Source organism: Phaethon lepturus, unplaced genomic scaffold (assembly GCF_000687285.1).
Source record: "Phaethon lepturus isolate BGI_N335 unplaced genomic scaffold, ASM68728v1 scaffold5253, whole genome shotgun sequence".
In the NCBI taxonomy this organism is placed as follows: domain Eukaryota; kingdom Metazoa; phylum Chordata; class Aves; order Phaethontiformes; family Phaethontidae; genus Phaethon; species Phaethon lepturus.
Window position 1 is genome coordinate 27,806 of NW_010526885.1, and position 22,389 is coordinate 50,194.

At 37.3% G+C, this 22,389-nt stretch overlaps 1 protein-coding gene across 1 annotated transcript in view; it reads right to left on the bottom strand.

Annotated features, from left to right (window-relative positions):
• Positions 1-22,389, bottom strand: part of ADK (adenosine kinase) — a gene marked incomplete at its 3' end in the record, with an annotated part of 125,056 nt that overhangs the window by 23,360 nt on the left and 79,307 nt on the right. The window contains exon 4 of the mRNA XM_010283198.1: positions 19,788-19,958. Coding sequence (XP_010281500.1) covers positions 19,788-19,958 — 171 coding nt within the window. The remainder of the gene's footprint in view (positions 1-19,787; positions 19,959-22,389) is intronic.

Below are 22,389 nucleotides of genomic sequence, written 5' to 3' on the forward strand. Positions count from 1 at the left end.
TGGTCGATACGCCACTGACTCGCTAGGGCTTACCCGTACCGTGGCTAGGCCACTGCTGAAGGCTGTTTGGTAAGTTATATAGGGACCAGCACCTGTGTGTCTGTGCGAAGGTCAGAGACAATACAAGTCTTTGGGCATGTTTCTATGAGGCAGTGGAGCACCACAGAGATCTCAGAACCACCCGAGCTGGTAATTCACGCAGAGTCACACAGCTTGAGGTACTCCTGAAGCTCAGCACTCGCATTAGCAAACTGAATCATCTAGGTTTGCAGGTTACACATCCAGGGTCAAGTTTAAATGTCTTTGGTTGAAGAGTACACCTATGCTCTTAAAGGATTATTTGCAATTTCCACTTGTTACCTAGATAAACAAAAATACCTAGTTTTTTTTTTTTCTGAGAAAAAAATACAGAACAGAGAGAATCCAAATAAAAAAATAAAGTAGTTAGAATTACCTATTAATGATTACTAATTTTAACATAATGAAAGAGGCTTTTTTTGATCCTTTTACACAATTTGCAGTCAACATGGAAGCCGTGAAAAAAAGTTTCCTCCTTTCTAATTTAAGACTTCATTTTCCTTTGGGGACCTCTGATCACATTTAGAGTCTAAGCGGTGACATTGCTACATAAAGCTGTAATCTGAACCATTCAGTCTCCATCTCCAGTTCAAAGACTCAAAGAGGTTGGATCAAACTTCCCAGCTAAAGTAATTTCCTACCTCTTCCCCACAACTCATACAGATAAACTTAACACGTAACAGCACCATGTCCACTTCCTTACCCTGCAAAGTGGGATCCCTTCTTTCGGGAAGAATTCTGACACCGCACAATGCGAGGAAGAGGAGATCAACCATTACATGAATGTGGACCAATTTTACTTTTGTGTCTTCACATGGAATTGCTAATGGCTGGTTCCATGTGTTGACATGTTTGTTCAATAATTCATGTGCCCTGCTCCTCTTTAGTTAAACACATTTTCAAAGTAACTTAAACAGGAACAAATCACTCCTCTTCCAGCATAAGATTGTCCACAGAGAGACACAATACAAATCTGAGTTAAAGCTGTTGTGCTTAAAATAATGTGCTATCTCAGTTCAGATAATTTTCCTGTGTAGACAAGTCTTTATTAAAGGAGAATGACTGAAATGGTGGATTAAGTCTGCAGTCCCACAAACTGCTTTTCTTCAAATATCTGTATTCACAATTGTTATATGTATTCAGGTTATCTCACAGCGTCTACACGTGAGAAAACATAACTCAGGTAGCACAAGGAGAAGCCTAGATCTGTGGTAAAAGAGTTTTCACCTTTTACTTGCCCACTGTCACAAGTCACATACGGGTAGCCTGCCACTGCCCCAGTGGTCAATAATGATTTGGGAAATCTAGTACTGGGCTTCTCAATTCTATTGCTGCTAGTGAGCTGCACCCCAAGGTATAGAAGGTCACTACCTAAAGTCCTCATAAATTTGCCGTTTCTAAAGTAGAAGCAGCAGCAAGGAAAAAACCTGCCAGTCTTTGTGATGCTATTTCATATAACATTAACAAGGTGTAAACAGCCAAAAGTTGGCTTTGTTTATGAGTTTACGCTTAAAATCAGAGAAAATGTCTTTCTGAATACCATGCATTACTTTCCTGGAATATTGCATGTAAGCACCAATATTCCACAGAAGACTAAAGGTTAAGTATATACTAGTGGAACCTCTGCTGATAGGAGCCAGTGAAGCTTTTCTTTCAACTTAGTGGCAAAGGATTTACAATACTAGGGATGCTAGTGACCCGAGATCCACTTGCACCAATTGCTTTTCATCATTAAATGTTCTGTAAATCAATGTGTTATTGTTTGTTTAGGGAAGTGTTTGTTTAGGGAACACTCTCAACTTCTACTTTCAGTACTTGTGCAGAAAATAATCACAGTTCAGGTGGCATATGGGTATTTTTGTATTTCAGAACTAGCAAAGAAATCTGGTGACATGGTCATTGCTATGGTAACTATACTTTTGTAGTGAGCATTGAAGTAAATAGGTACATAAAACATGTATAAGATGTCACTATGTAAGTTACTGCTGCCCTGGAGCTGCAATAATTTGCTTCCTTTAAGATCATTAAATCTAGCCATAAATACTTGGTATCTCACAATGTCCTATTATTTCAATAAGATGACAAGGCTCCTCTTAGATAATATAGTGCAAACACATGAGCAGATTGATTTATCAAGAAAGGAACTTTTTGGTGAAGTAATTTATTGGCCTGCAAGTAGCAAAATATGAACAGGCTTCTGACCTGCATGAAGAAAACTACTCCTATGCCCTGATGCAGTGAGGCAAGGCTGAGCTGTTGTGGAAAGTTTGAAAGGCTAAGGAAATTTCTCCAGCTGTGAAATACAGAGCCATTTTCGGGTAGAGAGCTCCATCTGATCTTCTCAAGTCTTCCTCCTCTTCTCCTCAAATAATCCACCATCAGCTGAGACATGGAATTAGAAAAGAACAGGCTGGACCTTGCCTCCTTTAGCAAACAGCAGTAACATGCAAGAAAGAGGTTTTGGTCTCCTTTCATGCTCTGCTTTTCATCATAAAGAATGTTTGGCTTAAGGACGTCCCCCTTTTGTCCCAGCTGAGCAATATAACACAATTGTTAGGTCTTTCATACACAAACTTATTTTGGAACAGTTAACTGCAGGCTTAACACAAGGTTCTCACACATAGTGATGCTGAACCGATACTCAGAGAAGGAAAGCACAGTTGTCTTCCAATTTAGACAGTGACTGTAATCCTGCTGAGCAGGTAACAGAAGGGACTGGTCTACCTATGGCACAAAATGAAGGCAGGCACTGATAGGTAGATTACACTTATGGCTTGGAAGTCTTCTGTTTCTGAAAGAGAGGGGATAGTGTTTTGTGACAGCTGCATTATACCATCATATCAAATGGATTAGGATGGCTGTGGAGACTGGAAGGCCTACACAGTTATCACTGATGAGGGAGGTACAGCTGCATAAGTCTTTCATAGAACGTCTACCCATGTATGTCCAGTGACTGGACGAACATCAACAGACACCTTTTTAAACTAGAGAATCCAGCTGCTGCAAGGAAAAAAACCCACAGTAGTAATTATATTTTATGAATGAGGAGAAAGCATACACCTTAATATATCATTGATGTTCTGGTCATAACTCTAATGCCAATATTAAGTTCTGTTTTTCACTTAAAGCAGAGATTTGACCACTATTTACTATGAGAAAGACTGTATCAAGACCTTGCATGCTTTGAATGTACTTTCAGAGAGGGTACAAGAACTTTCTTTATGAATACATTGGCAACTACGTCCTTCACCACGGATACCAACATTGGCTGTATCCCAAAGGATTTAACAAACATGTCATAAGTAATTATAATTTGAAATTTGACATTCAGGCTGTATTTAAAGATGGAAATTTAAACAAACTATTGATGATTGTTTTAACTAATCATATGTAGAGGGACTACAGCAGTGCAGGTAACTCTAATACAGGATTACTAAAGTGCTAGTTGCCTGTCAGTCCTTGTCTAAGGATTTTATAGACTGTAACAATTTAGCAGTGGGGAAGAAGCTCAGGGACTGTGTTTTTGTTTCTTACTTTTAGATTGACTGTCTCAAATTACATCCCTGCTTAAAAATCATGTGGTGACACCTCCTTGAGCCTTTTCTTTAAAACATCCCCCATGTCTCTGCTGCCTTAGCTCCACTACACAGGGGGAACCTGAGACAGGAGCTACAAGTATGAAAAGGGGGAGAACAGGGAGTAGGAGCTCCATTTTCCTCTGGCAGTAAATTCCTAGATCAACTCAGGCGGTAATGTGCAACTTCACATTAATACAACTCTGCAAATCACCACCTTAAGAGTAATGCTCTCATTTCGTTATGCTGCTCTGCTGATAGAAAAGGTACACAAGTATAAGTTAACAGGTTGGTGCACTGTGGCTGTTTTTCTCATGCTCAGTTATATTTGTAAATCTGTTCTTAAGAGTCAACATCAATACAAAATGATTTAAGGCTGACATTACTTGAAAGAGACAGAATATTTGCATGGCTGTGTAATTCTTGGGTTTCTGGTTTGGAGTCTGTCCTGGTTTCGGCTGGGATAGAATTAATTTTCTTCCTAATAGCTGGTATAGTGCTGGGTTTTGGATTTAGTATAAGAATAACGTTGATAACACACCGATGTTTTTAGTTGTTGCTAAGTAGTTGTAGTGTATACTCAGTCAAGGACTTTCCAGCTCCCCACGCTCTGCCAGCGGGAGGGGCACATGGAGCTGGGAGGGGGCACGGCCAGGACAGCTGGCCCAGCCTGGCCCAAGGGACGTTCCCCACCAGGTAACGTCATGCTCGGTGTATGGAGTTGGCCGGGGGCAGGAATCGCTGCTTGGGGACGGGCTGTCGATCACTGGGTGGTGAGCGGTTGTTGCATTGTGCATCACTTGTTCTTCTGTGTTCCTTTGTCAGTATTATTATTGTTATTATTATTTTCTCTTTCTTTGCTGTCCTATTAAACGGTTTTTATCTCAACTCATCATTTTTTATTTCCGATTCTCTCCCCCATCCCACCTGGAGAGGGGGCAATGAGTGAGCAGCTGTGTGCTGCTTAGTTGCCGGCTGGGGCTAAACCACGACAGATCCATGTACGGTGCTTTAAAAAAGCAATGTTAATAATATTAATAATAATAATAGACTATCAGGTATCAGGGATATCCTGTATCAGGTCAATACAGAGTTAAAATCAGGGTACGAACCAATAACTTCAGTATTAAGAACTGCAAGTATGCTGTAAGAATTCTGAAATCCATAAGCATGAATATAAACTCGGGAAACTCAGGGTTAAGTTTATATTGAAAAAAATCCAATCGCGTTAAGATAAAAGATAGACAAGCAAGTTACACATACATTAACTCCTACCTGTCATGATACTATGAATGAAAACATACATGAAAAAAAGTCCAACATCCTGAAAACATAATTCCCAGCTAATCCAGTACCACAAACACTAAAATATTGAAGTCATAACAATGGCTATCACATAGTTTTACCCCAGGGTACCCTATCATTACTATTCTCAATAGTAGGAATGAGAAGACATCTCCCTGTGACACAGCTCTTTCATGGCTCTTTTGTGCTGACAGAGGACCAAGTTAACAAAGAGCAACCTACGTCTCACAAATCTTGCAACACACAATCCCTGCTGCCACATTAAAGACTAATGTGACAATACAGGGAAGCCCAACCTCCTTTCCCTTTGCTCTCCTGCATAAGACTTAGGCATAATACAGTTAACAATGAGTATGCGTTCTTAGCCCGTAAGCTTTTAGTCTGTTCTGCTAGAATTCAACAGTTGTTTTAAAACACGGGGACTACTATTAAAAGTTGCTGGAAGTATTCATGCAGAAAGCTGAAATGATTGACAGTGAATTTTTTTACTTGTATAGCAAAGACTAATTTGTATTTTACGCTGTTTCAGCAGTCTTTGACTGTTTTCTTCAAAATCACTGGCTCAGTGGCACCATATGGAGCATGTTGAACTTAAGATACCAAGAATGTGTCCAAGATATATCTCACTCCAGTGTGTTAAAACATTCCACCCTGCAGCTGTCATTATAGGAATATAATTCATACCCTAAAGTTTAAAGAAAAACAGTTTAGCTTACTATGCTTACAAAAATACAAGATTTTTTTGGTTCCAAGTAACGGTCAGTAAATGGAGAACAGTTAATCTTAAACACTGCTTTCTTAAATATTTAACATTTTAACTGATCGTGAACTGCTTTAATTCTCCATGATATTTAAGACTCAAAACAAAACAAAAAAAAGCAAAAGAATTACTAAAAAATCTATAGTGAAGGGACTTGTATATCTAGACATAGCATAGTCCATCATTTCTTTTTTCTTTTCCATTGATTGCATTTCTTTTAAAAATTGATATATGACATTACAGGGCAAAAACCTTAGCCACATTTTTGGTAATAGCGCTGAGCAAGTGTATGAGCACTGTTATGTCATTTCACCCCTCTCGTCATTACTTTGCCAGTCTTTTGTTTGTTATCTCTGCTTAAAATGTTAAGTTTCTCAGGACAGGGCATGCCTCTTACTCTGTTTTGTACAGTGTATAGTACTCCAAACACCTTCTATAAAGTTAACTGCTGTAATAATAAGGGTAGGAGATAGGCAAGAAAAAAAGAACACATGATGGTTTCTTAGAAAAGCTGTCTTGGGATGGACTCATTACTCAAATGGTCAGTTCGCAAGCTAGTAATGCAAGTTGCCTTAGAAAAGGGTCCACAAAACCACTTTAACATGCCAACCCATCATATATTCTGTATATGACATGTTTCAGAGGAAAATTACTTTAGAGAATTTAAAAATTTTATTGGTACAATTTTTCATATGCCTTTGTAAAGTCAGGAAGTTGTATAAGGCTCAGGGGAAAATGTTCTAGCAACCTTCTAAGGTTATCCCATAATAGCTTATTGATAAACAGTAAACTCATATGTTAGGCTTAATATCCTGAAGGCCTTCAAGGGCAGGCAGTAAGTTCTGCGTGTCTTGCTGGCAAGCAAGGGATCTCCCCTCTACAATATTGTCAATCTTCCATTTACAGCCATCTAAGGACCAAAGATATTGATGCAGGCCTGAACATTGCATGCCTGATGTCTTTAGCCAGTATAGTATTATGGAGGCATTTCATATTTTCAGGGAGATTACTGGGAGCAGGAACATGGAAAGGGTTTTCAAAGAGTAGTTTATTAGGGGAAGATGGCTGGCAGGGGTAGTTCAGAGCATAGAAGCTGGCTGTGTTGAGAGCAAACAGTAACTATGCTCAGTAATAAATACTACTGAAGACCTTGTTACACTTTCTACACAGCTGAGACAGGCAACATAAGATCCATAGAAGTGTTTGTAAAATGTGGAATTAAAATAGGAAAACATTCCACAGTTATACCAAATTTGCACCCGAGGCTGTTGCTGGGTAATGAGGTGTTTGATTCCAGAAAAATGGAATGCAAGAAATATACAAGGAAAACAAAAGTAGTTAAGGAAATGTTAGGAAAAGGTAAGCATCATAACTTGTTGTGATCTTGATTTAAATTAGTAACACGGTTTGGACAGATTAGTATAGACAAAATTAGTTACATTTCAAACAGTTTGCAGGATGAGTTGCATATATTTCAAATCTACTCTTGGGAATTTTATCTGCACGAAGTATAATTTTTCTTATTCATTATCCTGAACAAGGATTTATTGCAAGAGCTCTTAGTAACAGATGAACAAAACAGTAGCACTGAAAACAGTTGTTCAATTCTAATAAAAAAAAAATCATTAGAAAACTTTCCACATGTTGTATAAATTGTAAAATGAGAGAGTTCTAATTATATGTCTAATCTTTTCTTGAAAGAAATATCTTTGTTCAAGGACCACAGGACTGGCCATAATGGATCAGATCAGTAATCTATGTAGACCAGGACCCTGTCTTTGGAAAATTGTTGCAAAGAAAACTGAAGGAAACTGGAAGTTTACAGAACAGTCCGGTTTCCTTTGAACTCTCACTAGAGTTGTTTTTTACCCTGAGAAATAAGTGTTAAATGATATTAACTGTGGATAGCCATACTGTCTAATTATACAATTCTTCCCATCCACCCAACACTCAAAATCATTACTGTATCACTCAACATATAATTTTGAAATAGAAAAATTAGGAAGTTTGCCTTGTATTTCATTATATGAGATACTACTCTAAAAATTGTTACCTTGAGTAACAGCTGCAAGAGAGAATGTCTGCATAATTTACTCCTGAACTAAGCATCTTCCTGGTGTGATAACATTCCTCATTAACCTATTACATATTCTTCTCTCACTCCAGATCTGTCCAAATGCCCTCCAAAGCAACCAACTTCCGTTAATTTATGTTGCAGTATTCTGTATAGTGTACTGTTAAGTTCCAAATAATTAGAAAGAGAAACTCTATTTAAGAATAGTAGAGGTGAAGGTTAGTTAAAAAGAGAGAATTGACATTTAACTTCCTACAAACACAACTCTGACAGAAGGGATGCAAAATGAATAGGTATGCTTTGAATAAAGTCTGTTACAAGGAAGACCCTGCCCTAAAATACTTAATATATTTACCATAAATTAAAAGATAACTTTGTGATGACTCACGTTGCCACTTCCGTGCCAGCTTAAAAATTATTCCAAGAACACAGCTGAAGATGATGTTAACACACTAAACACTTCGATCTCAATTTTAGCTTGCTCTACCTGAAATATATACATGTGCCACTCATCCTGGGACATGAAGTTCTTGTTTGAAATATGAAACACACACATCTGCAGATAGACTTAATATGGACTCCTGAACCGTACGGTTTCCATGGTGTACTCTAAATAATGGGTCCACCTCCCACCAGTGCTACCCTTTAGAATAGTCATATGTGTCCACCCACCTCTTTCAGAGATGGGCTACAATCAGCCAGCATAAGACTGTGTACATCTTCAGTTCTTTTTACCAGCTTAGATTTTAGAAGAAATTAATTTGGTTCCAGATGATGAGTGTTCTTTTTTGAACAGTTAGATTTAGTAGTTTGACTCATTATCGTAATTTACATATACCAAGATGCAGCTCCATCCAAATCTGCCATTTACTTTGATGTTCAAATCAAATGCATAGTGTTTGGCAACTACAAGTACAGAATTTAAATTGACTGATCCATTTATCTGAAACTGGTATGTGTCCAAGACAACTCACAGATGTATCTACTGGTCTAGTAGAAATTCCAACAAGGGGAAAAAGACACATTAATCATAGTTGCTCCAAAAAGACATGTATATTAAATACTGTGTTAAGACCATCCATCTGCCCATCCACATAGGTCACACGTTTCAAAAAAAGTTAAGAAGAAACTTCAGGTGAACCAATGGTGAAAGATACCTGCAATTCCATGAAATTTCAGATACTTCTCCAGTTGTAGAAATGTCCTCCTTTCAGAGCAATCAGAAGTGCTCTAACACCACCTTTATGGCTAAAACTTAATTTCTCATGAAAATTCCAGTTATTTTCAAAAAGAAAGAACATCACACAACCTGGAGAGGTCAACAGTCTGACTAGACAAGATAAAAATGCCCTGGTCCCTCAGAGGAATTCCAGAGCAGAAAGTCACAAAGAGATCCTGAAGAGAACCTAATTCTGTGAGGTTTCTTACCTCCCAGGAATCAAAGATACTGCTAGTAACTTGGCCTCTCAGAATTACAAAACCAGTATCCTTCAAAAGGACAGCCACAAACAGAAATAAGCATGCTGTTGACTGGCACCTGCAGACTGGCTTAGACTCAAAGGACAATACCACCAAAATGAACAAGCAGAATTTCTCAGTAAAAACAGTGAGATTCCCCTGAATCAAGATTCGTCAGTCTTCAGCATGAGAAAAATTTGAAATAAAACTCCTAACTCCAGAAATTTTGGGGGCATCCTCAAGTAGCCTATTCAACACCTTGATAACAGCAGGACAGCTTGCAAAGTATCACTAAGGACAGATTAGTTAGCGTCTTCCATTGGAATGCGTACCACTTTACCGTTGTTTTCAAGTAAATTTCTCAAATGCTAAAGGTTTTTGCTTACTGAGGAGGACAGCCCGTGGCCTTGCGGAGCAGGGAGAACCAGCTGGCTCCAAGCTCTAAGACTCAGACCAGAAGCAGATGCTGATGGCTGCTTCCTTTGTAAGGGTGGTGAGGAAGTCCTTCTCCTTAGCTGCGGTTGGGAAGAAGAAACTTTCTGCTTGTCAGTCTGCTGCCTCCAACTAAAGTAACGTGAGGATGACGAATACAATTGTTGAATTGCAAATTCAGAGTCGGGGGTCCCCCTCCATGCAGCTAGAAACATAACCAAGAAACAGACAGATTTATGTATTTCAAATTTTTTACCATCCCAGCCATTAGACTGCTATAATACTTCATTTTAGAGGAAAGCTCCTTCGCCTGGAAACCACGTTCGCATGGAAAGCAAACTGACTCTTATACACGTTTCCCTAAGGTGACTGCATACGTTGCTGGTTTTGACATGGAATATAAGGTGTCAGATGATGGTCTGAGGACTTAATGAGCAACATTTTGACATTGTTGCTTATCACGTATGTGAGGCAGTACTTTTAGTAAAGCAAATGTTTAGCAGATCATTTCTGTGGAGAAGTAAAAAAAAGTGCAATGACTAGGAGAGATGAGTTCCGTTAGCTTAGAACAAAAACCTATAGCAAAGCAATTCCTCCACATTGCTTCCCCGGGAGGTCAATATTTAAACAAATGGTCTTTTAAGTCAGAATATGACTACTAAACCTCAAAATACAGCTTAACGAGATGTTTTTGTGTGGCTGCAAAATTATCACCCAAGGGCTGTTATAAATGGGGCAGTTTACGGTTATAAATAAGGCAAGGTTTTAGAGATCAATTAATACCTTTGGGAAAACCATGGAAACTTATGTATCTTTCAGGTATTTCAGGTACACTGCAACTGCATTTTTTTCTACTCCTTTTCCAAGCTCCTTTCCTAACTTTTTGATAAGTCTTTGAAAATTTATTTAGAAATTAATAAAATACGTTTGCAATCCTTACACATATTTATGACCCATTGCATATGCTTCATAATATGATGCATGTTTAGCTTTCCTTTTAATGCCATTTATAGGAGGCACAAATTACATTTTAATTGTATAATCAGTAAATTTAATCAATGAAAATGCCTAGTATTATAAATTCGAATGTCTTAACTCTAAATTCTAATTAAAAATTAAAATATAGATTTTAATCAATAACAATTTAGCAGAAATGAGTTCTAAATACCTTCAACATATATGTCAATGCATGAAGGAGAAAATCTTTTTGCACTGTTTACTTATACATAGCACCTTTTCAGCAGTCTTAAGGAAACATCAGTGAGCTACATTTATTCCTATCAAATCTACAAACAGTTGGAATCCTAGTGACAGAAGATTACATAACTAGTTGGGAATAAGAGAGGGTTCAAATGCCTAGTTTTGCTCTTCTTTGTTGAAGAAAGTCAGAAAAATGAAACTACTTAATAGATTTGTAATCAGATGTGAAACTCTTGATGGAATAAAAATATTATTTGAGCTATATAAGCAGGGTGAAGAAAGGTGTTGGTAGAGAAAGATAACATGAGAGAGGAAACAAGGTTGAAACTGTAGTTTTGAAAAAATAGTGCTATGTAATAGTACAGAAACATATGTTAATGTAATGAAGGTATTGCCAATTCTATTCCAAAAACCCCAAACTATATTTTCAAGATTAATTCCTTACAAAACAGTTTTAAAAACAAAAATCAAAAGCTGTTCTAATGTACTTACTTTTGTACAACTACACATTTGCATTTTGTACGTCTTTTTCATAAGCACCTTCAGTATGAAAATAATTACTAAAACATTTGCACTCATACAGACTGAAAAACACATCTACTTTTAGTCTCTGCAGTTATTATGCTATATTGGTTTGGTTTTTTTTTAATTTAGTTTAGAGCAGCCTCAAGACTTGTGTATAATACATGATCACAGGGTTTTGAACGTCATCACAGACTTACTACTGGCTCCTTGACTGTCCTTCCCTTTTCTTCTCTTTCAAGTACCCTTTGTTCAGACTCAAAGTTATAAACAGAAGAAGCATCAATACATACTCCTTAGGCAAATACCAGCTCCTTTATATATAAACCTCTGCCCAAGAACTTTACAGCTAATACCTGAACTTATCCATGCATAACAACATTGAACTAAATACCTGCAGATAAAATTATGTTGAGTGGCTGCATATATAATGTAAGTCAGGATTAAAAAGGATATTGCTGTAAATACTACACCACAGAATTAAAATCTTATAGTCAGACAATGTCCCCAACTGTGTTTCTTTGCTATATTGCTTGCGAGACCTTAACAGTGTAGACTGGTTAGATCAGATGAAACAGAGAGGTTGTCAGGCTTTCTCTTTCAAAGTCCTCTGTATCACCATGTATTACCCTCTCATCTAGTCAGATCTAGCGATCATGTTTGCATGGGAAAGCTGGACCAGCTCAGTCATTCAGCAGTAATCTAGCCCACAGAAATTACTCTTGCGATGGACATAAAATTGCTAAATCTGACGAAAGGGGCAAGATGAGACTATACGATGAGGCCTGGTGAGAAAGGTCCGCATCAGCTCACATTTAGATGTTATCCGTAGGGATAACATGTCACTGCAGCCTTATGGTTCACTGTAAGGACTAACAGGGGGAGAATCCCCAGTATATGTTGGCATAAAAGGCTTTAGCATGATCTAACAATGCTCTGAATCAGGAAACTGGCTACATCTGCCCCAAATAGAGCTTGAAATGTGGAGTGATGGAATAGACCTTAGCTGGGTTGGAAGACAAAACCTTTATTGAAATCTATATATTTTACCTGCATTGTTATGTGCAAATGTCTCTGTGAAATTTAATTGTTCTGGATTTACACTGATTTAAAGAAGCTTTTGCGAACATTTGTGCCTTCGTTCTACTTCTTATCGAGTATATAAATAAATTTTATCGCACCGGTATTTTTGCACCTCTTACATTTTATTTTCTATTATATTATATATTAGATGCTTTTGCCCTAGTACTGATTATTGAAAATGCATATGCAGTTCACCTTGAAAAGGCTTTCAGAGACCTGTATTAATATTACATTGAAAACTAAAAGCCAAATTCTGCAGGTCTTTTCCTCCTGTCAGGTGAGTTTTGTCCTAAATGTATCCAGCAGCTGACAACATTTCAGGACACTAACTGAAGAAAAAAGTTAGAACTGGATTTTACTTCTTCCTGGCTCTGCTCTTGCTGTATGACCTTGGGCAAATAACCTCTCAGTTGTCCACCTGTAAAACAGAGACAAGACTACACACCCACCTTATTGGTTTATTCTGAGCTTTAATGTTTATGAAGTGTTATGAGACGCTCTGGGAAGTGCTACAAAGTGAAAAGGGTTATCAATCATCATCAGTAAAACACAAGCTGCTGAAATACAGTGAAATCTGCCTTTCCTCCTCACAGGACATGTTCTGTCTTGTGCTGTGTTCTAACCAGTATTTGTCATCTTAAAAGTATCTCAACACTGCATAGCATAAGGAAGGATAAATATCCGTAAGTGTTCTGAGAGACTACCAGAAAATATTTTAATTTTAAGAAGTGAAGCCTGTTGTAAAGTACATGCTTCTCTTCTAAATACCTGCTTGTTTTCCATAACAAGAAAAAAGAAAGCCATTTTTGAGATAGGATTCCTAAATCGCTTAAATAGCTAGACGTTAGCTGAAAGCAGCAGTAAGTATCAATTTAAATACTTGGCTCTCAATTTTCCTTTCATTCATCATGTACTAGGTAAACTATACTAAAATAATTACTTGCTTATTACTCATGAATTTCAGTGCAGCAGCTGAGACAATGTAGATAAATAAGATGATTAATTGAAACAGAATGAATCACAACAAAATATGTTGTTGTATAAGGTATGATTAACTCCACAGTGATTCATATCGTTTCAGATAACAGGGCTTTTATCAAAGACGGCTGCAAGGTTGGGAAATGATTTAAAAGCATTTCATCTTAAGAGATCCACTGCAGTTCACAAGGGGGGGTGGGGGGGGAGAAGAGAGAGGGAGAAACAGATTCAGTGTCTGCAGCTGAAATAGCCTTGGGCTGTTTCAGCATCCTTCCCACAGCACATCTTTACAACATGCCATTGACATTACCAACCTCCCTTGTGCAAGAGACCCTCTAATTTTTCAGTTGGCCACAATTTATTAGATATTCCAATATTGAGAAAGTTAATTCTTTGAATTTAGAAGCAATATTAATATGCCATAGCTCTTCTATAATTGAAAACACACCACCTGCATGAGGAAATCAGTGTCAAAATTCTACAAAGACATCAAAGAAAAATAATTTTTTTTTGCTGCATTCAAAATTACAATTTTTAATTCCCAGGCTCCCTCCAAAGACTTTGCAGCAATCTTAAATGTAGGATTTATAAAAAGAAATTGCTCTCTGTTTACCGGAGTTTAGAAAAGCAAACACCAGCAGCAGCTGACCTTAAAAACCTCTACCTGTTAAAACAGAAGAGAAGATGAGATGTCTGCTTACAAAATTTTTTCCCATGTGTCTTTAATAAACTGGGTCAGAATATCTCACTATGATTTTTAACTTAACGGCAGACTCCCTGTAGGGGACTATGCAAACCCCAGTCTCTCACTCAGCCTATGAAATGAAGATAATTACCCTCACCTGTGGGGCAAGTTTCTGAGAACTTCTGAAAGCATAACAAAAAGGAAAACACTGGCATATAAATTGAAATGCAAAACACTGACACCCCACTTAATTTCATTTAAGATGATTAATGTTTCTGAAAACGTAATTCAAAATGAATAAAGATGTAGAAGCTGAAGGTGAAGGTTAAACTCATAAGGAAGATAGCTTGCAAACAACCATTGACTGAAAATTACCCCTCAATATGGACTGGTTTCAGTAAGCTAAAAAGAAACAAAGTCTCTTAAGGGCTCTTTACATAACATACATGCACATTAGCAGTACAGTAACACGAGCCTCTTCAAGATACTGAGTTCCAAATACGACCTACTAATCTAGTATCTAATCCACTAATAATTTCCAACATTCAAAAATAGTTTTAAATGCTTGCTTGAAAATACTTCAAACAGAAACAAGAATTTAGTGATATTTATGGCACGACCAGCCATCCTTTGCTATGTTCCTTACTTCTTGGCCCCATCTGATACAGGATAACAGGCTGAAATGTTTGCCTCCCTTTCATTATTTGTTGAAAGTCAAACTGTATTTCCCTTCCTCCACACACCAAATTACATCTGCTGCCTGATTTTCTCCTGTCTCTTACCTCTTCGTAGTCTCCTCAAAATCAGACAATTGACCCGTGTGAAAGGACATTCAGGTAGTGTGAAAAACTATCTGCTAGGTTTATAAACAGTAGCAACTACACTGGTGTAAATCCAGATCAATTCAGTTATTCCATTATGAATGCACACTAGTTTAAAACGAATCAACATGAGGCTCATTTATCTTACAAAAGCGATTATATCTCATTCAAGATTCTTCTGAGCTGTGGGCAGATTCCTAAACCAGCAGGTATCAGTTTGGTCCCAGGTGATAATCCAGCAGAGGAAATTTGCGGGTGGGTCTGAAGGTTGTCCTCAGTGTCATATCATTTTAATACATCAAAGCATGTGGAGTGAAAGTTGTTTAGCAACATGCATTATAGGTTACAGAAAGGGAATAGACCAATTTGTTTGGAAACTTTCATTTAGGTGTAAATCCTAGTGTGTTGAACACAGCTTTATGCCAGAAAATTTAGCAGCGTTTGCATTCACTCCCTGATTAAAATAAGCAAAAAGCTACAAACTGACTGCAAGTTCAAAATTAGGAGCATGTTAACCACTGTTACAGTTTTGGATTTACTGTTTTCCCTTGCCATCAAAGAGAATTTTCCATGTCATTAAAGAAACTTGCCTTTTTAAAGGCTTATAAAGGTTCTTAAAGGCTGTGTCCAAACCACGTATATTTGTAGGGATTTTTATGTTAATGTTTGATAGCTCACTTGAAACTATTTTAAACTAAGGAGGCACAATGTACCATTTTGGTATAATTGTACCATGAAATGAAGACAAGACCCCTTTGATATCTTACTGCATACAAAGGCACCCATCTTTTTAAAGCTCAGGATTCATAACTCCAGAACCACCACTAAAGCTACTGTCATTGCTTTTTAAAATGTAGAAGTCTTGCATGCAACCTTCTTTCTTTTCAGCACATTTGCTGTCACACCAGCATCAATTTCCCAATGAGCTTGCAGAAGCATCTGTCTTTGCAGAACTTCAGCTTACAATCCTGTCGTTAGTTTGTTCAAAGATTGGGTGTTTAGAAGTAACAGCTCTTTATACTAGAGAGGAAGAGGTTCTAATTTCCAAGAGTTTTCTTTATTGTATTTGTGCTTTAGAAAAATCCACAATTTCTCTTCTATATAACCTCCTCAAATTTTACTGATCACTGTACACTGTATACTGTAAGCTATATTGCTTGGTTACGGTTTTTGTTGTAAAGCAACAGATGAGGAGCTCAGCAAGTCTATAATTCTAAAGTTTCTAAATTACAAAATTTCTCAGTGATGTCCTCCAGCCTACACGTGGGAAGACAACCCAGAAGATCTTTACCATATCAACATCTTAATAAATATTCCTCTGAGTCATGAATTACTGCCATATGCAGGCATGAATCATGTGAAAGCTTTGTTGTGTCCCTTGAATTCTGAAGGCCTCCACAGAAAAGAAACTGCTATCCAGCTGCACAGCCCAAAATAGAGAGATCGTTCCCCCCACAGAAGGAGTTCCTTCCCTGAGGAGATGCCATTGTAACTCACATCTTTTGGGGAAACTGGAAATTGAGTTCAGATTCCTGTGCCCAGTGTTGACTTCGATGGGTCAAGTATACCAGAGACATCAAGCTTTAGCCCTAACCAGTAAAGTGGAAATACTTATTTTCTGGGAAAGAAATATATGCAAATGTAGGCTTTTTTACTTGCCTAGTATAATTGCTGTGTAAGAAACATTCCGCAACTCTGCGTAGAGGTGTAATTTTAAAAGCTTTCACTCTTTTGACCATTCTGTACTGAAAGTTACTTTGAGTCGTAAAATATGTATTCTAAGGTGAGATTTTACAGATGATTTAAGCAGCAACTTGTGACAAAGCAGTTATCATCAGGAGATAATTGACCTTATTTGAGAGTTAAGCATCCTGAGGCAAAGTAGAGTGTGCTTAATCCTGGCAGGTTAATTATCCAGTGATTATGGTAGCTTGGAAGGTATTACTTCTAAGAACCATTTGCAAAATGACACTATTAAAAAAAACCTTAATTTAATAAAAATTAAAAGCAATGACAATAATCAAGTTCTCCAGTCATGTATTGCTAGATAATGACTGCAGAATGGCCCTAATTGGTTAGCGGCAATGAACATATAATTATTCCTATTCTGAATGATCTGTACTAAATTTATTATATGAAGTACAGTTAATAAGTATCAAAAATCCAAGACAAGATGTTTGGCTAGTTTATAAAAGGGATTTAAACAAATGATCAAAACACCGGTGGTCACTGAGCTAACGCTGAAACTGATGCACGTACTGAGTTGTTACCACAGCATTCAGTGTCTCCACTGCAGTTAAGGGTATGCTGGCATTTACATTCTAAACTAGAACATTTATTCCGAGAGGTTTATAACTTGCCCATTTTAATTACCATCTGGCTGAAACTTCAAATAACCAATCTCCATTCACATGTAAATTTTTAAGTAGAAGATGTAATTTAAAATCACTTTGCCAATTGTTTTTAGTTTAGGAATGGCAGCAATTTGGAATTTTGCTGCTCTTGGATGTCTTTGTATTACTCAAAAAATAAACAGCTCAGTGCTTAACAATAAAATTGTATTGGTCTATAATGTGAAGTGAAGATAAATACAGGGAAGAATAAAAATCGTGTCTGAGAGTATTGTTTGTACTAATGAAGTAACAACCACACCACTTAGTATGTCTTGCTTATATGTTAACTTATGCACTTTCAGTATTTAACTACACTAGCAAAACTGAGGGAAAAGGTAGTAAAAAGCAAAAGGAAATCACAGTAAACAGGAAAAAATTTGGTGTTGGCTAGCTGAAGCGGTTCACTACCCATCAAGGCATACATAAAGACAAAAAAATCCTGAATGTAGTTGTAGATAAAGTGAATGGGGGGCTATTAGCTACTAGAAGGCAGAACATGTCAGAATGAGCTTCTCTTGAGTTTTGCAACTACTGTTCACCACAAACCGAACGCAGGGAGCAGAAATACTGACAATTACAAGACACAGCAGCTACAAAAAACTAGAATTACACTATGCCAACTATGAGACATGGTTTCAAGTCACACAGAAAGACAAGAGTATAAACCACTGCAAATAGCATTTCAACAACGCAAAAGCAGCAATGACCAGCTTCTGTAGCAGAAAGCAGACTAAGAAATGACCAGGTTTTCAACTGATTACTATAAGCAACAAAGCATAAGAGGCTGGTACTCTGAGGTACATATACATCATACTGCCAAGTTTAAGGACAATCACTTAAATTTAAATAGTATCTTTTACCCTAAAAGACACCAAAATGCTTCAGAAATTAAGACACAGAAAATGCAGGGCATCCTTCAACTTTAATACACACAACAGTCCTATAAAACATTTTATGACAGCAGGTGAATAATACCATAGCAAACTGAAATGGCAGGGGAAATTAAGGTAGTCTGAATATAGTTTCTAAAATTGGAATGTCGCCAGTATAGTGGACTATTGCTTATAAAGTGTGTGAATATACAAAAAATAAGCACCTATGTTTTTTCTTCTAAAAAACAGCACCTAATGAACCCCTGTGATCTGAATTCTCATAATAGATCAATGGGGCAATATTTATATAAAAAGACCAGCAAGATTTAATCCCAAAAAGTTTCTGTGAAGCCCTTCCACCCAAACATTGATGAGACCTGGCATTGCTTAATTTGTGAAACGTGACAAGATGTTTTTGTTGAGATTATACTGCTATTAAATCAGAATATTCAGAATTTCAGAATATTGTGAAAGACAGGATGAAGGTAACAGTTGGCAACAGCAGCAAAATGTCTGAAAAATACTACTACTTCATCATTAAATGCAGTTAAAAAGGTTTTCCTTATCCTACTGCATCTAAAAACATTGCGATTTTCTTCATTTTAAGAATTTAAAAAAAAAAAAAAAAAAGTCCGGTATCTGTAACAATGCTATCCGCTAATGTGGACATGTGGACAACAGTGTGAAAACTGACTTGTTTTGGTGCAACTTCTTGTGTCACAATCACGAATAACCACTAACAGGAATAAGTCGCTTTTCCGTAATTTTCCTGTACTAATGTAGTTATCTTGAGAGACAAGCCCACATTCATTTAGGTGTGTCACACTTGCCAAGGCTTTTTTTAACCTTTTTCTGCTGCGCAAACTAATAAATATTTAAGAGCACTTTCTGAAGTGGAAAAAAATCAAGAAGTGATAGCACTACAATGAGTGAAATCTGAATTCATTTGGTCTATTACCATGGACTTACAGGCAGAATTTCATGCAATCTGTTTGCCAGCTGTTGCATAGCAAAGATAAGCCTTCCTTAGATGGACTGCCAGTCCATCTACCATAAAATCAATGGGAACCTTCTAAACCAATTAACCGTTTCTTAGTTTTCTCCTCCCTCTTCTCCCCAAAGAGGCGTCTTCATCACAGAAAATGCTATTAATAGCAGCAGCAGTAGGGGTATGGAAACAAGTTACAGAACCTCTGCAGCTCTGCAGTAGCCATTCATATGCTTTCTTCCAGCAGAGAATTAACTTCTGGGTGAGTACATCATGCACAGGGACAGTTATTACAAAGCAGCCAAAACAATCCTCTTTTAACCTAGAGTAACGTGTTCACGTGTCTCTACACTAGAATGAGCAAGTTGCAAACCTCTAACAGGTCAAGTGACATCTTTGGCATCTATTGAATTATCAGAATTCTGTGTCCACGGATTTAATTTCCTAGTGACACTTCACATGGTCAGCCTCTCTCTATAAATAACAGAGAACCAGGAAGCAGCTCCTAGACACAAACAGCTAAGTGCAGGAGATACAAATACAATTACTTTTCTAAGACTCACCGTCTCATTTCCAAAAAGGACATCGACATAAGGCATGACTTTCATCATAGGCTCTTTGTAGAACTGGCTAATAAACGGTGCAGAAAGATTCAAGCTGAAGATCTTGTTGTTTGCAGAAGCCTGAGCAGCCACTTTTAATACTGCTTCTGGGCACACCGTCAGGAAGAATCCCTGCAAGCATCCAAACAAATCAATGTATGTTAGTAATTTCATATTAGGAACCACACAAAGTATGCTGCTTCTAGAAGGTCTCCCCCAACCCACCTTCGTCATACACGTGCACGGATAAAAACTTGTGGAAAATAACTGCCTTTCCATTAAGGTATTATGAAGGTGACAAAGCATCTGCATACCCCTAGAATGACAGCCCTCTAAAATTAAACGTAACTCCCTACCTCTGCATTCCGTGTAGTACACTTTGGCACGGCAGCTAAGACTAATGTTCATATTTTAAAAGGTGATATATTCTAATTCTAAATGCCCCTTTTCGTAATAGAGTCAATCATACTGTGCTGCTTAATTCCAAAGTCCGGTACAATGGCTCTATACACAGCTAGGAGATTAACGAAATCCCTTGCCTGAAAAAAATTATTACCTTGTTTATAATAAACATGTTGAGCATGCTGTCTTTATAGTAGTTGTTATTGTTTTGCAGGAAAAACCTAGGGGTTTTCATATTTCTACACATGTATTTTATTACCCCCCTCCCAAAAGTATTGTTCTTTATTCAAATAAGTATCAATTCTGAAACAAAATAAGCAGAACTCAACCAGAAATGACTATTTGTCTACTAAATTGTGAATGTTGATTTCAACCCTGTATGAAGGTTTTCAACCCTGTATGTTCAAGGCTGTCATTTTGAATTTAGCATTGCAGATGGTTACCTCAACCGCATGTGTTCCAGGAGTTATGTAAAGGTCCCCTACAGTTTCATTAATCTACTAATTAGACAAAGGTTTAGTCTTTACATTAAACAAACACATTTTATACGTTTCATTTTTATAATCCTAAAAGCAATTTTACTAACTGTTCTCAAAACTCTGTGAATCATAGTAATTTTCAAGCAAGAGCAGCAAGTGTTAAATTTAAGGCCAGAGATGATGTTTAAGGCACAGTAACAAACAACTTTGAGGGGGGTTCTGATAAACAAAACACCATCTCAGTCCTATCCGTAACATTGCCACCATGACACTCTAAACGGTATAATAGTGAAATAGTCTTATTTTGCAGTTTTTATCCATGTCATTATGTCTGCAGATAACAGAATATCTGTATTTTTGTCCTGCATACTTCAGCTAACAGATCATCTTAGGCACTCTACTCACTGGAAAAAATAATATAATGAAGAATCTGCAGATTAAAGACTACTTAGAAAGTATTTCTATTTATTTCTCCTCGCTCCACACTCTTCAGTCTAACAAATACATGATTGATTTTAAAATCTGGGCATGATTCGCTACATGACAATGAAAGTCCAAAGGGCACAAGACTGCTTTGCATCTTGTGGAGTTATTCAGTACCTTGAACAACTGGAAGCCTGTAAACATCCAAGCTTCTTTGCTATTTATACATTCTCAAGAATTAAAATGAACAGTTTATATAACATCTCGTCTCCATAGCAATTTCTACCATCTTTTAGTTTTTCATTTAATGAACAGAGTTGGATTTTTAAAAAACTGTTCCAAATACAAAATAAAAACCTTTCCAGGCTAACATGTTGCCAGCTGTGGACAAATCACAGATTGCTATACAGTGGTCTATGTAAATAGTAACCTGGTCAAATAATTAGGCTTCTTACCAATTTTAGGCTGAAAACTTCATCTGAACTAAAATACATCTGACTGTAATTTAAGGTGCAGAACACTATCCCCGTGAGATCTAACTCAGGCCTGCATCCAACTCCCTTTTCCTTGAAAAGGCAACATAAAAGTACTGAGATGCAGATAAGAGAGCTTGCTTCTCCGATCCTGCAAAGTAAAGGCCAGGAACTCTCAAAGGCTACACTTCTGTCTTATGGGTTTCCTAAAAATCACTCCTGCCATTTAATTGCATTCTCCCAAGAGTTGTTTATATTTTTATTTAAATAGCTATCTGACATTAAACCATCCAGAAATTAAGAGTTGCGTGTATGAGAACTCTTGTTAAAACTTTGCCAAGTACAACATTTCTTTGCAAAAAAAAAAGTTGTAGCAGTACAATTCACACAATGGATTTAGCAAAGAAGGAAGAAAATGTATAAAAACTGAACTGATCAAATTTGGGGTTAAAGAAACCTAATTAGACCCCCTCTCCTTAAGGATCTAAATTGAGTTTGTCTCTATTTTTAGTGTAATTCCAGTTACAGCTATGGCCAGTATAGTTACAGGAACCCAGCTTCCTAAATTTGAATTACAACTGGGTAAGCCACATAGCGTGCTACAGTTCGGAACAGGAACGAACTCCACTAAAACAACCAGGTTTTCTTATATCTCACTGGATTCACAACAAAGTCACTCCACTACAGCCCTCACCTGCTTGAAGCTGCCCCTGCTTTTTGTCCAGACACATGAATACAAAGGAATGTTGAAGTCAACGACTCCTGCCCCCTCTAACAGTTAACTGT